Source organism: Natator depressus, chromosome 1 (genome assembly GCF_965152275.1).
Source record: "Natator depressus isolate rNatDep1 chromosome 1, rNatDep2.hap1, whole genome shotgun sequence".
Classification (NCBI taxonomy): Eukaryota; Metazoa; Chordata; order Testudines; family Cheloniidae; genus Natator; species Natator depressus.
The window spans coordinates 52,047,757-52,063,283 of record NC_134234.1 but is presented as its reverse complement, the minus strand read 5'-3'; the positions used below and the strand labels follow the sequence as shown (position 1 = coordinate 52,063,283).

Sequence of the window (15,527 nt, the reverse complement as noted above, 5' to 3'; positions counted from 1 at the left end):
ATTAATACTGAAGTATTAAGGGTAGGATTTTCAAAAATGTTCTGCTTTCCTCTACTTCTGCTTCTGTTGAAGTTAATGGGAGTTTTACCATTGACTTCAGTGGGAGCAGAGTCAAGCCAGCTCTAAACAACTTCTGAAAATACCACCCTAGATTTATGTCTAGGTTGGTCACTAGCATGCCTGCTTCTGTTTCAGTTTTTCCTTCAAGCTTGCCTGGTAAGGTTATGTGTCCTTTCGTGCATGTTTGTTCAGTAGCTTACTAACCTGTTTACTACTGCCAGTGTCAATGATGGATGAATCATATCTCTTATGCATTACAGTAACTCCTCACTTAGTCGTCCCGGTTAACATTGTTTCGTTGTTACATTGCTGATCAATTAGAGAACATGCTCGTTTAAAATTGTGCAATGCTCCCGTATAATGTTGTTTGGCAGCCGCCTGCTTTGTCTGCTGCTTGCAGGAAGAGCAGTCCGTTGGAGCGAGCTGGTGGGGGCTTGGAACCAGGGTGGACCGGCAGCCCCCCATCAGCTCCCCGTTCCCCTAAATTCCCTGTGCGACAGCCATCCAACAGGCTATCAATTGCTGGCAGTTCAGCTGTCCCTCCCCCCCACTGCCCTGTGCTGCTTCTGCCCTCTGCCTTGGAGCTTCTCCCTGGAGCCTCCTGCTTGCTGTGCAGGGGGGAAGAAGGGGGCTAATGTCAGGGTGTCCCCCTCCCCCCTGCTCCTGCAGCCCGCTTACCCCATCTTCCATAGAGCAGGGGGGACACACGACTGGGCTCAGGACGGAGGGAGCTTCCTGGCAGCAGCTGCTGTCTCAGCTTGCTGATTAACTTTAAAAGGAAATGTACTTGGAATGGGGTCAGCGTACTTAAAGGAGCAATGCTCATCTCTCTCTCACACACACACAGGGTGTGTCTCTCTGTCTGCCATGCTGTCTCCCCTCCCTCCATTCGTGCTGCCTTGTAGAGTGTGATGCTACATTAACAACAATGAGTTAACCCTCGAGGGCTCAGCCAATTGCTAGTTCATCACTTAGCAGTAAGGCATCCCCTGGGAAATATCCCACCCTCTGACTTCACCACCTCAACCAAGCTTCACAATCATCATCGCTGTGTACCAGTATTAAATTGTTTGTTTAAAACTTTGTGTGTGTGTGTGTATAGAAAAAAATGTCCCTGGAACCTAACCCCCCCTATTTACATTAATTCTTATGGGGAATTTGGATTCGCTTAACATCATTTCGCTTAAAGTCGCATTTTTCAGAAACATAACTACAACGTTAAGCGAGGAGTTACTGTATTGTATAAAGATTGAAAAGCCCTCAAAGTAGTAGCCATTGTCTGTCTTACACAGTGATGAACACGTCTCAGCCTTCTAAGACATAGGTGTTCTCCACTCTCATGCCCAACTACTCGAACATTGAAATTGCTTTAAGCTGATGCTCAGCTTTATTAAATATTTGTGATACTGTAGTCTCTTAGGGCCTCATTATGCTAGAAGAAAAATATGATGAAAAGCACTATATAAGAGCAATTCATGTCTCAAAGCACTTGCAGTTTTAATTTAAAAGCAGACATAGCAGTGAAACAAATGGGAACCAGGTAATAGTAATGAAAGCATGTTTTTCATAGACTAGTTTTGTGCACTGGTATAAATACGTGTTGTATGGTTTTCTAGCTTTAACTTTGGCGGGTGGGGTGAAGGGGCTTAGGACAGCCATAGCTAACCTTTCTGACCACTACCTGGTTTTATCCTTCTTGCTTCTTCAGTTTTGTGGCTATTCATGTTCTTACTCTTTTTTTATTTTCCTAAACAGACTTCAACTCTGCACTGGACAATATATTTCCATTTTATGCAGATTGAAGTGGTAACAGTGCTATTGAAGAAAAAGGGATGGAAGAATAAGATCTCTATCTTTCATTTGAGGTTCCAGTTTTGTTCTGACTTTCATATGTCTTACAGGTTGCAATGAAGTACTGCAAGAAATATGGAAGTGACAAAGTACGAGTCCTAACATTGATAAAAAATCGGGGGAAAGGTGGAGCTGTCAAAATGGTAATGAATACTTTCAGTTCTTTCTCTGTTTTGAACTAATTCTAGTCTTGCCAAATAAGCAGACCTTGTGTGGATTTAATTTAATTTAAAGACTTTAGATTAATAAAACCATTTTGAAAAATATCAAATACTTCCATAAATCTTCAAGGCAAAAATGTACAAAATATAAACTCATTGCAAGGATTTGATAACACATTGAGTTAACACACTGAAGAATTTTTTTGTATGAGAATTTAAATTAAAGCCAAACTACATCCATTAGTTAATTTAGAAATAGCTCTTCAATGCAAAAAAAACCAAAACAAAAAACGTGTTATAAGATGAAAAGCAAGCTCTGGTAATAAGATAAGTAAATACAAACATTCCTCTCCAGATTATAGCTTTGATATTTAGAAATTGAATGAGGAACTAAGGCCCAGGTCCTGCAAAGCTTTGCTTAAATGTCTGTAGTTCCACTAAAGTCAGCTGGGCTTGATTTTGATGAGGCATAATGTGTGTAATTCGTATATTAACTTACAAATAGATATTTCTCTTCACAAGAGAAAATATATTAGCATGTGTGATTATGTAATTGTTTAGAGTGAGTGAATGATACTTCATTGCACTTTATTTTTTTGACTTAAAAGGACTGCATCAGTCTTGGGTTGTGAACCATGAATTCGGATAATAGGTGACTATAAAGAGTAAAAATAAAACTTTTCTCTCATGTTGTCAGTATGCTTCATTTATTATTTCTGGAGTCTTTCTTCATGCATTTATTTTTTTCAAAGATTATGCTAAAGCTACATCTATAACTTGTCTGTCTGTCTTAAGGTTTTTATATGGTGAACGTAAGAATGGCCATAGTGGGTCAGACCAATGGTCCATCTAGCCCAGTATCCTGTCTTCCAACAGTGGCCAATGCCAGGTGCTTCAGAGGGAATGAACAGAACAGCAATCATCGAGAGATCCATCCCCTGTCATTTACTCCCAGCTTCTGGCAGTTAGAGGCTAGGGACACTCAGAGCATGGGGTTGCATCCCTGACCATTCTGGCTAATAGCCATTGATGGACTTATCCTCCATGAACTTATCTAGTTTTGTTTTGTTTTAACCCTGGTATAGTTTTAGCCTTCACAACATTCTCTGGCAACGAATTCCACAGGTTGACTGTGTGTTGTGTGCAGAAGTACTTCCTTTTGTTTGTTTTATACTTGCTGCCTATTAATTTCATTGGGTTACCCCTAGTTCTTGTGTTACGTGAAGGAGTAAATAACATTTCCTTATTCACTTTCTCCACACCAGTGGTTTTCAACCAGGGGTATGCAGAGGTCTTCCGGGGGTATGTCAACTCATCTAGATCTGTTTCTCGGGTTGGAGGGTGGGAGGGGGGTCACAAGTAGAGGGCAGGCATTATGGAGTGGCAAGCAGGGCAATTGCCTGGGGTCCCACACCACAGGGGGCCCCACAAAGCCAAGTTATATGCTTCAGCCCTGGGTAAGTGGTGGGCAGGGCTCCTGAAAGGGTTACAGAAATCTGGAAAGGTTGAGCATCAACCTTTGGTTGGTTTGAAACTCTTAGAAATTAATTAAAAGGTCAGTAAATCCAGGAAATCTCTGCTCTTATATTTTTAAAAAAAAGAACTTAAACCCTCTGTTTAATTTTACTTGAAATGGAAGATTCCATGTTTCTTTCTGAGTTCGAGTGAATAACATCTTGGGTAGGACAGTGAGGGGATATTCTGGATGTATCTTCAAGAGCCTGTAACGCACTTTGCACAGAGTTAAGCATGTATGGTGGCAACAAGCACAAATGCCCTTGTGCATCTGCACGTGTGTCATGTAGCAGTTATGTTGTACTTTATCTTTCTCAGATACATTTTAGAGATTTAGCTCTTGAAGATGTATTAGGAGGTAGCATCCCACACCCTATCCCAATGCTGCAAGCCTTGTCCAAGGAACATGGATCAAGTGACAAGGAAAAACTGTACAGTGGTTAGGCAGCTGATGTGCTTTGACAGCTATGTATCATGCTGGCCAGTATTGCCTCCTTGTTTCCTTCTGCTCCCCTCATCTGTTTGTTGTATCCACTTGTCTCTTGTCTTACATACTTTGATTGTAAGCTCTGAGAGTCAGGAACCGTCATTTTGTTATTTGTACAGTATATAACACAATGGGGCCCTGATCAGTGATTGAGGCACCGGGGCATTGCTGTAATACAAATTAATAACCTTGAACACTTGTTTTTTATCAACAAAACGTCAACATAGGAAATTGCAGATTCACCTGTTTGTTTAGTTTAATTCCTTTCTAGATTTCTATTCAGGTTAATGTATTAGGGATTTGCTTTCTTAATTTAGACTCCTGGGGCCTGGAAGCTAGTTTATCGTGACGAAAATTATTTGTATTGGTGCAAGTTTTAACTTGCTGTCTCATCTGCAGGGTGTCTTTAGCTCTCGAGGGGAAAAAATCCTTATGGCTGATGCAGATGGAGCCACGAAGTTTGCAGATATTGAAAAAGTTGAAGACGGTCTTAGAAATCTCCAGCCATGGCCAGTAAGTATGAGCTTCTGTCATTTTAGCTGATCAGTTTGTCTATGGACTCATAGTTGTATTTCTCTTTATTAACAAGTTTCTTGCATACATATTGAGAGTATGAATTCTAGGTCCCAATCTTATAAATCTTTAAGATATGCTTAACTTTAACTTGACATAAGTGGGGCTACTTATAGTGCATCAAGTTAAGCATGTGCATATTTTTTTTGCAGGATCAGGTGCCTTAATTTGCACATTTTGACACTTGTGCTATCTCTTGCATTGAGTCTTTAAACCAGGGGTCAGGAACCTCTGGCACGCGTGCCAATTTTTAATGCCACACTGCTGCCTGCCGAGTCCCAGCCGCCAGCCCCGCTCAGCCTGCTGCCAAACCCAGGCCGGCAGCGGGCTGAGCCGGTCTGCGGGCCAGGATTCCGGCAGGCAGCAGCGTGCCATTAAAAATCCTGCCCGCCCCGGCCCACTCTTCTCCCACCCCCCCCACCCACCCCCTCCGTGTGGGGGCAGGGTGAAGAAGCTTGGTCCTGCCGGCGGCTGCTGCAGGGCAGGCAAGGCCCCCCCCTCTCTTCTGCCAGCATGCTGGGTTCCTGCCCCTCCTCCTCTCCCTCCCTGCCGCCGATCAGCTGATGGCCCTTGCGAGGGAGGGGGGAGAAGTGGAGCTGCAGCGTACTGACTGCTCCGGGGAGGAGGAGGAGAAGAGGTGGGGACGGGGCCTTGGGGAAGGGGGGTGGAATCAGGGCATATCCCCTCCAGCCCCCTGCTGTGAGCCGCTCTGGGCAGGGGGCTGGGAGCACCCCCACGACCCTAGCCCTCTGCCCTGACCCCTGCACTCCTTACACACCCCAGCCTCCTGCCCTGACCCCTGCACCCCCCCCGCCCACAACCCCAGCCCTGACTCCAGTGCCCCTCCCACCCCATGCCCTGACTCTTGCACCCCCCTCACACATCCACAGCCCCATGCCCTGACTCTTGCACCCCCCACATTCCCACCCTCATCCTGAGCACCAAACAGGAGCTCCTGCGCGCGCACGCACGCACACATATTCCCACCTGCACCCCTCGCACCAAATGGGAGCTGCCCTGGTAAGCACTTCACACCCAAACCTCCTGCCCCAACCCTGAGCCCCCTCCCTCATTCTAACTCCTGGCCAGACCCTATACCCCAGCCCCCAGCCAGATCCTTCATCCCCAGCCCTGTGCTCAGTGCACTCCCACCCTCAGCTCAGTGCAGAGAGAGAGGAATAGAATGGGCAAGAACCAGGGAGATGGTAGATACTCACTCTATGTGGGCAGGGCCAGGATCCCAGACCGGCAGCTGGCTGAGCGGGGCCAGCAGCCAGGATCCTGGCTGGCAGGAGCTGGCGGACGGAACCCTTAAGTGGCAGCGGGCTGAGCTGCTCAGCCCAATGCCGGTCTGGGGTCCCGGCCGCCAGTCCCACTCAGCCCACTGCTGGTCTGGGGTTCTGGCTGCCGGCCCCTTGCCAGTCGGGGTCCCGGCCGCAGGCCCCGCTCAGCCTGCTGCTGGCCTAGGTGAACGGAACCCCAGGCTGGCAGCGGGCTGAGCGGGCCGGTGGCATAATGTCAGCATTTTAATTTAATTTTAAATGAAGCTTCTTAAACATTTTGAAAACCTTGTTTACTTTACATACGACAATAGCTTAGTTATATAATATAATAGACTTATACAGAGACCTTCTAAAAAACGTTAAAATGTATTAATGGCACGCGAAACCTTAAATTAAAGTGAATAAATGAAGACTTGGCACTCCACTTCTGAAAGGTTGCCGACCCCTGGTTTAAACTTTTGTGGGATCTATGTGTTTTGCATTGCTAGCCCTTTTTTCTTTCCAGTATCACAGCTCACTGTGCTGCCTACTTATTTAAAAATTTGCTTTCTCTACCCTTATTAATTTGATATGTTGTTTAACCTAATTTCCTCCTACGTTATTTTGAGAATGACTATTTTATTCTAATTGGTCTATTTCCTGTTAGCGGATGGCTAACTTTTAATTTGCAGGTGTCAGTTCATTCAGATTGTGTCCTCTATTAAGACGAAATAATGGTTTTTATCTGGAAAAAAAAACTATTTTGGAAGTCATGTCAGATCACAATGTATTCCTGAATAGGGTAACAGTGGCACTTAGATCTGCTTGACTTTAAGAAACCTATTTTCAGTTAACATGGTGCTTAAAGACAAGTTGATGTGGAACCTGTAACTAAAATGGAGGGAGCAATATGTAACTTCTATACTTAGCTTTTTTCCTCCCCCATTTCTACCCCGTTGGTATTCTTACGAAGCAGTCACTGAATTATGTTTAAAATAACCATTTGGTCGAAGAGATAAAGTTCCGACCCCACTAGATGGCGCTAATTGATTAACATACCTTTTAAATCTGTGTGCTATTGAAAAGGCAGCAGGCCTTAGTTCTTCAGAATTTTCCTAAAGTCCAGAAATGATTCTTTCATGTCAAAAGTAGTAATGTGAGTTTAATTTTAATGCAGGCCATTGGAAGTGCCTCTTACAGTTTAATGGGGGGAGAGATATGACATTCCTAAACAAATAAAATATTACAATATCAGCAAAATCAAGTCTTCTGTTCCCTATTGCAAATCTTAGGCCAAACATGCCCATACATATTAAGTGTACCTAGATACTTTATCTGCACTGTGAAATAAATTCTCTGTCTGAAAAGCTCTTACTCCCGAATGAGACCTGAATAAAATGCAGCAATCTGAACCTGTCATATACAAAATGTAATGAGCTTTAGACAATCCATAAAATGTAGAAAGGCTTTATTATATCTACACATTCAAACAATAAGATTTGTGTAACTCGCCAAAAGCAGAAATTTCTATTGCTTTGACAAATTCAGTGGACAAGATTAGGCCATCATAATGCTTTAAGGTTTCACATAAAAACATGAATAGAAGAAGCCAGTGAATCAGAAAACACTAGTGGTGTTGTAGTTAGCTTCCAATTCTTGTGTGTGTGTTCCTCTGCAGGACCAGATGGCTATTGCCTGTGGTTCTCGAGCCCATTTGGAGCAGGACTCAATAACACAGGTAAGTTTCTCTTTCCTCGTATAAACTAGTCTCCTCGAACTGCTGTTTTTTTCATTAACATTCCAGTTTTTAAATTAAATCAAGACACACAAAATGAATGGAGGCTGATAGTGGGGAAGGCTGTTGCCATAAGCCTAGCAATAGTCCAACATGACTAAAAGCTCTCTGTTCCCAGAGTTCAGACACCACCAGCAGGAAGTGTGAGCTAGATTTCAGATAACAAGGATTTAAATCAGTTGCTCCAGCAGAGGATGGGACTTTTGGTCCCAAACGCAACCGACAGCATGTGTGCGCAAGTTTGTCCAACATGAAACCAAAAAGGGCATCTACTGTAATCATTGTGTAGAGAGCTTTAGGCAGATGCTTTGGAAGCTCTGTGGTTCTACAGTGGCTCTGCAGCTCATGGGCCGGAACAGTCTCTTCACACACATGCGCAGGCTCTTCAAGTACTGGGATGACAGGGAGAAGCAACTGACAGCTGACTTTACTTTCAGTCCAACAATTTGTCACTCTTCAACTCTTAAAACCTGAGAGTGGTAAAAGTTTTGTTGTAATGTTTTGTTGTAAGTAGTAATAAAATGTTTGAAAGGGTATCACAGTTCTCTTGCAATCAACATTATGAAAATTCATTTCATGTTAATGATTGAAGGGGAAGACCTCACCGCCACCCAGACTTGCCCCAGCAAGTGTAGATTTGGAATTCAGAACTTCCAGCAAACTCAGCTAATTTGGAAAACTTGCATTTCTTTTCCCTCCTTTAATTGAGAATCACTTGCAATGCACGTTCCTTCCTAAAGCTCCTTGCGATAGTTATGCCCTGGAAGACTCTCAGATTAAAATTGGAGAGGCCAAGACTGCCTCATGGGTCTCATGCTTGCACATTTCCAAAATTGCTACAAATGACAACAAGTGAATGTTGCTTCTTCTGGTGGAGTATGCATACTGAGGAAATGAGCATTGTGTTTAGTCTTGAATGAGTTCCAGGCAAAGAGCCTCTGAAAAGATCCTTGAGAGAAGACTACTAGGTTTGTTTTGTGGAAATATCGGTAACCCGTATGAAAGCAGAATTTCAGTATGAACAGGAAAATGGCAGGAGAATAAAGTATTGAATACACACTGGACAGAACAACTTAGTATGTGATCGTTATGCAACAAACTTGCATCAGCACACAATCTCATCTTACATCTGTTTTACTGATGTTTTGGCAGACAGTAGTTGACATAGCACAGACATTGCACTTATATTGCAACAAACACATTGCTGGACTAATTTCTGTAACATCATTAGATGAACTCCTAGTGCTGGATTTTCTCTAGAACAAGTTATGTTTACACTAGCACAGGGGTCTCAAACACGCGGCCCGCGGGGTTATTTTCTGCGGCCCGCCAGCTCCCCGCCCTGCCCCCAGCGTTTACTTAGAGCAGTTCCGGCCCTGTGCGCACTAGGGGCAGGGCAGGCTCCCTGCCTGCCCGCCCTGCCCCCGCGCCGCTCCGGGAAGTGGCCGGAACCTGGGGTGGGGGGCAGGGGCACAAGGATCTGTGTGTTGCCCTGGCCGCTCCTCCAGGTACCTCCCCTGAAGCTCCCATTGGCCGGGAACAGGAAACCGCAGCCAGTGGGAGCTTCAGGGGAGGAACCTAGAGGAGCAGCCAGGGCAACACACAGACCCCTGTGCACCCCCCCCCCCCCCCCCCGCCCAGGTTCCAGCCGCTTCCTGGAGTGGCGCGGGGGTAGGGCAGGCAGGGAGCCTCATACTCAGGGTGCGATGGGCCGGACCTGCCCCCCGAACCCTTCCTGCAGCCGAACCCCCTGCCCTGAGCCCCCTGTTGCACCCCGCACCCCTCTTGCACCCCGAATGGGGGCAGGGAAGAGGCGGGGTAGGGGCAGGGCCTCATGGAAGGGGTAGAGTGGGGACGGGGACGGGGCAGCGGGTGGAGGGGGTGGTCAGTGGTGCAGCCCTCTGGCCAATGTACTAGTCCTCATGTGGCCCTCGTCGTCATTTGAGTTTGAGACCCCTGCACTAGCGTGTGATAGTTAAAATCATTCTAAAATGTATACAAAATACTGAAATAGCTGCAAAAGTCCAGGAGGAGATAGCAGGGAGTTCAAATCCTGGTATGTATTCTACTTTTCCCCAGTGCTTAATTTGTAATGAAAGAGCTGCCAGGGCTCAAGCAATTTTTTTACATTCATAACTCATGCAGCAAGCCCAGAGGTGTCAGGGCTTTGAACTGCCAAACCTAGAGGTGCTGGGGACTCCGCCCTGGCACAAATTAAGCACTGCTTTTCCCTCTGGATTATCTAATAGTGTTAGGGATCTATTCTCCTATCAATGCACAGGTAAAGTTCCTGTAGGCATTAGGGAGTAGAAAGTTTGCATCATAGTTAAGAAGAAACCCCAAAGCTCTCTCAGTAATGGGACTAAATCCTGGACCCTGTGTTCACAACATGAATGGGTACAGAAGACGGTTACTGTCTACGTATGCTGGCTGTGCACCAGACCAACTAATCCTGGGGATGGTTGGGCCTGATGCATCTAGAGCAGTGGTTCTCAAACTGTGGGGCATGGGGGCGGGGGTGGGGGGCATAGCAGGGCCTGGGCCAGCCCCCACCAGGGGGAGGGAGAGGATACCACCCAGACCCACTCCACCCCCAGCTCTGCCCTGCCCTGCCCTGCCCTCAGCTGTGGCCCTAGTTCCCGGGTGCGGTGCCGCACCCGGCCGTGCCCTAGCCGCTGGCTTCTGCCACAGCTCCACTCCCAGCCTGGCCCCAGCCCTGCCCCCAGCCTCGGTCCCTGGCCACAGCTCCACTCCCGGCCCCAGACCTGCCTGCAGCTGCGGCCCCGCATCAACCCTCCCTCCCCCCTTATTCGTATCTGCACCCCAGAGCCACAGCCCCGCTCCCAGCCCCGGCTCTCGGGAGGTTGGGGATGCAGACAGAGCAAGGGGAGGGGGGTGATGTGAAAAATTGGAGGACCGCTGATATAGAGAGTGGAGGGGCTCTCTGATTCTGTGGTCATGTGATAAGCTGCTGAGGGATCATATACAAATGAAATCCCTTCAAGTGCATCCAGCTCCCTCTTTCCCTCACAAGATTTCTGCCAGGAGATAGAGGAGAAGAACTGGAATGGGCCTTTCTAAGGGAAAATTTGCAGGCGGGTACCTTTCCTTCCCCTACATCTCTGTTAGTGTGGTGAGGAAATCTTCAGCTGATCAGGCTCTCCTCCTCCCCTCATCTGTCAGCTCTTTGAATCATGCAGCCCATTCGCTCTCCCTCGGTGTCACTTAGCTAGCAATGATGCTGCCTTTTCCACAGTAGCATTGGGAAGACACTGCTGCCAAGTGTCCCTGCTTCCATATATGGCAGTCAGAGATAGAATCACAGGAGGAATGGGATGAGCAGCCTCTGGGGAAATCCTCTCTGGATTCAGAGACAACAAGAGCTGTGGAACCAGGCTTCACCATGCAGCTGGGAGGGTCTGTGGTTAGGACCACGATTTGGTCTTCGTGGTTAAGAATTGCTAATAAACAAAAGTTCTAGCTAAAGCAAAATGGGAGAAAAATCTACTGGAAACATTAGAGTATTTGCATAAACTAAATTACAAGATCAGTCAATACTGACAATTGTTGGCTTCTTCTGTATTAGATGTTTGTTATATATCATTCATGACTGGCTACACAGGAGAACTGTTGCTCAGTCCACCATATATGCAGTGTACATAGGCATACATCTTCCTGTAACTTGCATTGCTTTATGTATCCTTAAAGCAGTACTAGCTTATGCTGAACTGATCTTGAATGAAAAAAATCCAGCAGTGAGCAAATAAAAGGATACTGTTTAGGTGGGGGGAGGGATTATTGTTCTTTTAAGGCCTGACATAAAGCTACTTTTAATTTGCATATTAAAATAGTGGTTGGGATCTTTTTTACACCTTAAGTAAACTTGTTTACATTTTTAAAATCGGTTTTGGATGTTCAAAACAAAAATCATAATGTGAGTACAACATTATGTCCTAGTATGTCTATGTAGTTCTACTTATATGATCTATACCAAATTCTGTATGTGTATTTGTTTAAATTTGAGTCATGGAAACAAAACTTTAAAATACATAGTTGCAATAAGAATCCCATTCTGTACTGTAACATACACCATTATTGTAAAGTTACATTTGGAGTCTAAAATGATTCAAATGTAGACCTGGCTGAAATACTTTTGCCTAAATGAAATTTCAGCAAAATATGATGTCTCTGCAAAATGTTTCAGCTTTTTATGAAACATTAGTTTCCACAAAACTTTTGTTTTGGGGTGGCAGAGGAGGGAGACCCTACAGATGGGTGTTTAGGGTATTGGCCTGGGATTTGGGACACCCAGATTCAAGTCCTTGCTCTGCCTGATTTGGCGTGATCTGGGATGAAAAACTGTTCTGAATCAGGCAGAGCATGGACTTAGAGCTGGGTCTCCCACATCCCAGGGGAGATCCTAGGTTTGACTGTCTGACACACCTCTCCTCCACCACAATTCTGTTTTTGTTCCTAGGTGGAACAAACACTCATTTCTAACCTCAAAATTGTCATGAAGTGGAATTTTCATCCTCTGTTCAGATCAGTTCAGATGTTTCTTTTGTCATATAAAAAAAAAAATCTAATTTCTTGGCTTTTGTTCACAGCGCTCTTACTTCCGAACGCTTCTCATGTATGGGTTCCACTTCCTAGTATGGTTCCTCTGTGTCAAGGAAATTAGGGACACACAATGTGGGTTTAAACTGTTAACCAGAGAAGCGGCCTCACGGACTTTCTCAGCTCTTCATATAGAACGCTGGTAAGTTCTTTCATTTAGCTTCAATTAATTTTTCTATTTTTAATTTTTATAGCAGTTGATTGAGGTTGTGAAAATGTAACTCCTACATGGAAACTGCAATAAACAATTTGTGCATGTATAAAAACAGCTGTTCAATCCATTTTAATCAGTTTTAGTACTTGTTTTTTGTATTGCATTTCACATTTCTTATTGTTTTAAACTATTACATGTTTGTAAAGCAATGAATTTTATATTAAGAACTACATTATAGGATATAGTTGGATATTTGGATGTATTTCTGTTAACTCCATTACCCTTCATAGAAATGTAGGACTGGAAGGAATCTCAAGAAATTGTCAAGTCCAGCCCATGTGCTGAGGCAGAACCAAGTAAATCTGGACCATCCCTGACAGGTGTTCCTCTAACCAGTTCTTAAAAACCTCCAATGATTGGGGATTCCACAGCCTTCCTTGGAAGCCTATTCCAGAGCTTAATTACCCCTATAGTTAGAAAAAAAAATTCCAAATATCTAACCTTACTCTCCCTTGCTTGAAATTAAGCCCATTACTTCTTGTCCTACCTTCAGGGGACATGGAGAACAACTGACCACAGTCCTCTTTATAACAGTCCCTCAACATATTTGAGGACTGTTATCAGGTCCCACCTGAGTCTCCTTTTCTCAAAATTAAACATGCCCAGTTTTTTCTCATAGATCAGGTTTTCTAAACCTTTTATCAGTTTTGTTGTTCTCTGAACTCTCACCAATTTGTCCACATCTTTCCTAAAGTGTGGCACCCAGAATTGGACACGCTACTCCAGCTGAGGCTTCACCAGCACAGAGTAGAGTGGGACAATTTCCTCCCGTGTCTTACATATGTTACTCCTATTAATGCTCTCCCGAATGATATTAGCCTTTTTCCCAGCTGCATCACATTGACTCGTACTCAATCTGTGATCCACAATAACCCCCATATCCTTTTCAGTGGTACTACGCCCTACTCAGTGTATTTCCCATTTTGTGATTATGCTTTTAATTTTTCCTTCCTAAATCTAGTACTTTGCACTCATTTTTATTGAATTTTATCCTGTGGATTTCAAACCAATTCTCCAATTTGTCACGGTCATTTTGACTTGTAATCCTGTACTTGTAAGTACTTACAACCCCTCCCAGCGTGGTGTCATCTGCATATTTTAAAAGCACACTCTCCATTCCATTAGCAAAGTCATTAATAAAAGTATTGAATAATATTTGACCCAGGACTGACCACTGTGGGTCCCCAGTAGAGACCCCTTTCCAGTCTAAAAGCAAACCATTGATAACTACTCTGAGCACAGTCTTTCACCCAATTGTGTGCCCACCTTATATTTTCATTTAGAGCACATTTCCCTGGTTTGCTTATGAGAATGTCACGGAGGACTGTGTCAAACCCCTTACTAAAATCAAGATACATCATATTCACTGCCCCCCCACCCCCCCACTAGGGCAGTAACCCTGACAAAGAAGGAAATTAGATTGTTTTGGCATGATTTGTTGTTGACAGATCCATGCAGTCAGTTCCTTATAACTTTATTATCCTGTGGTGCTTACAAATTGATCGTCTTGTGTCCAAAATGCATGTAGAAAACACAATTTTATTTAATTTAGCATCTTTCACGTAAACTGTACCCCAAAATCAGTTGAATAATGCAGTGATGCAGAATTTCTCTTCCTCAATACTTGAGGCATACAGTATGCAAGAGGGGAGAGATGTGTTAGCTAAGTTTTAATATTTAAACGGAGTGTCTGTGATAAAGATACAAGAAGGCTCTTGGGCTACACTGATGAGACTCTCGATGGATGGTGATGTCTGGAACCCTGCAGTCTATCCTTACTCTGGCATGTGATATGATGAGAGATATCTGATAGTTAGAAACTTCATCAGCCTGTGTTGCTCTCTAGTACAATTTTACAACTCCTTACTCGTCAACCAACCAACCAACCCTCCCTCAAATCATTACCGAATGAGTACCTGAAAAGTACACCACCAAGTGTCATTAGAAGAAGCCTAATATGTAAAGGAAGTTTCTGATGTACTCTGTCCATGCTGTTCTGTTTCATAAAAGTGGGCAGTAAAATGGCTCTCATTAGTCTGAAGAAGGGCAGTAAAAACCATTAATACAATTTGAATTGTTTTAGAGCTGTCTTTCGTTGTAACTTAGCATTGGAAAGGGTGATGGAATGTCCATTATTAGAGTAGCTTTGTGAGGACAGCTATGATGGGTATGTCTACACTCTGATAAAACACCCACAACTGGCATGTGTTAGCAGGCTGAGGCTCGCAGAGCTCAGGCTGCGGGGCTAGAAAATTGCAGTGTAGACATTCAGGCTCAGGCTGGAGCCCGGGCCCTGAGGTCATGTGATGCGGGAGGGTCCCAGAGCCAAGGCTCCTGCCCAAGCCCGAACATCTACTCTGCAATTTTATAGCCTTGCAGCCCAAGCGCTGCAAGCCTGAGTCAGGTGACATGGGCCAGCTGCAAGTATTTTATTGCAGTGTAGACATGCCCATGAGACTGAAATGCTGTTTCCACAGTAAGTGTCATAGTTTCTGTAGACTTTTTGCACTACCTCTCTTGCTAAATGGGCACTGTCATGGTTGACAGGCCCAGGTTTGAGTATAATCTAGTCTTTTCAAACTGTCTTCATCTAGGAAAACCTCTCGTAGAAAGAAATTTTTTGTGTCTCATTAACCTGCCTGCTCACAAGAATAGAGTACAACATCCATGCACATGCTGAGAACTTTTGTCCAATCGTGCTAATCAAAAGCCTGTAAGTTTAGTTTTAGGTTGATCTTCAGCAGTTGTTGCCAAGCCATGTTGCTTCTAGGATGGAGATACAAAAATGGCTGGGGTAGGGGAGGTGCTTCAGGGATCAGGGACGTGAAAAATCTGACATTGAGTTAGAGAGGAAATACACACTGCAAGAACTTTGAAAGCAAGCTATGAGGTCTCCTCATTTCTTAAAGATGAGGATATGAAAGTGCAGAACTTAAGGACCCAGTTTGCAGAGGTACAGAGCTCCCACAACTGCTATTAAATTGGAATTGTG

At 44.5% G+C, this 15,527-nt stretch overlaps 1 protein-coding gene across 2 annotated transcripts in view; it reads left to right on the top strand.

The window, feature by feature from the left end:
- ALG5 (ALG5 dolichyl-phosphate beta-glucosyltransferase) overlaps window positions 1-15,527 on the top strand; it is a 48,274-nt gene that overhangs the window by 13,099 nt on the left and 19,648 nt on the right. For both annotated transcript variants that reach the window (XM_074959869.1, XM_074959860.1), the window contains 4 exons: window positions 1,962-2,054; window positions 4,474-4,587; window positions 7,588-7,647; window positions 12,312-12,463. In XM_074959869.1, coding sequence (XP_074815970.1) covers window positions 1,962-2,054; window positions 4,474-4,587; window positions 7,588-7,647; window positions 12,312-12,463 — 419 coding nt within the window. The remainder of the gene's footprint in view (window positions 1-1,961; window positions 2,055-4,473; window positions 4,588-7,587; window positions 7,648-12,311; window positions 12,464-15,527) is intronic.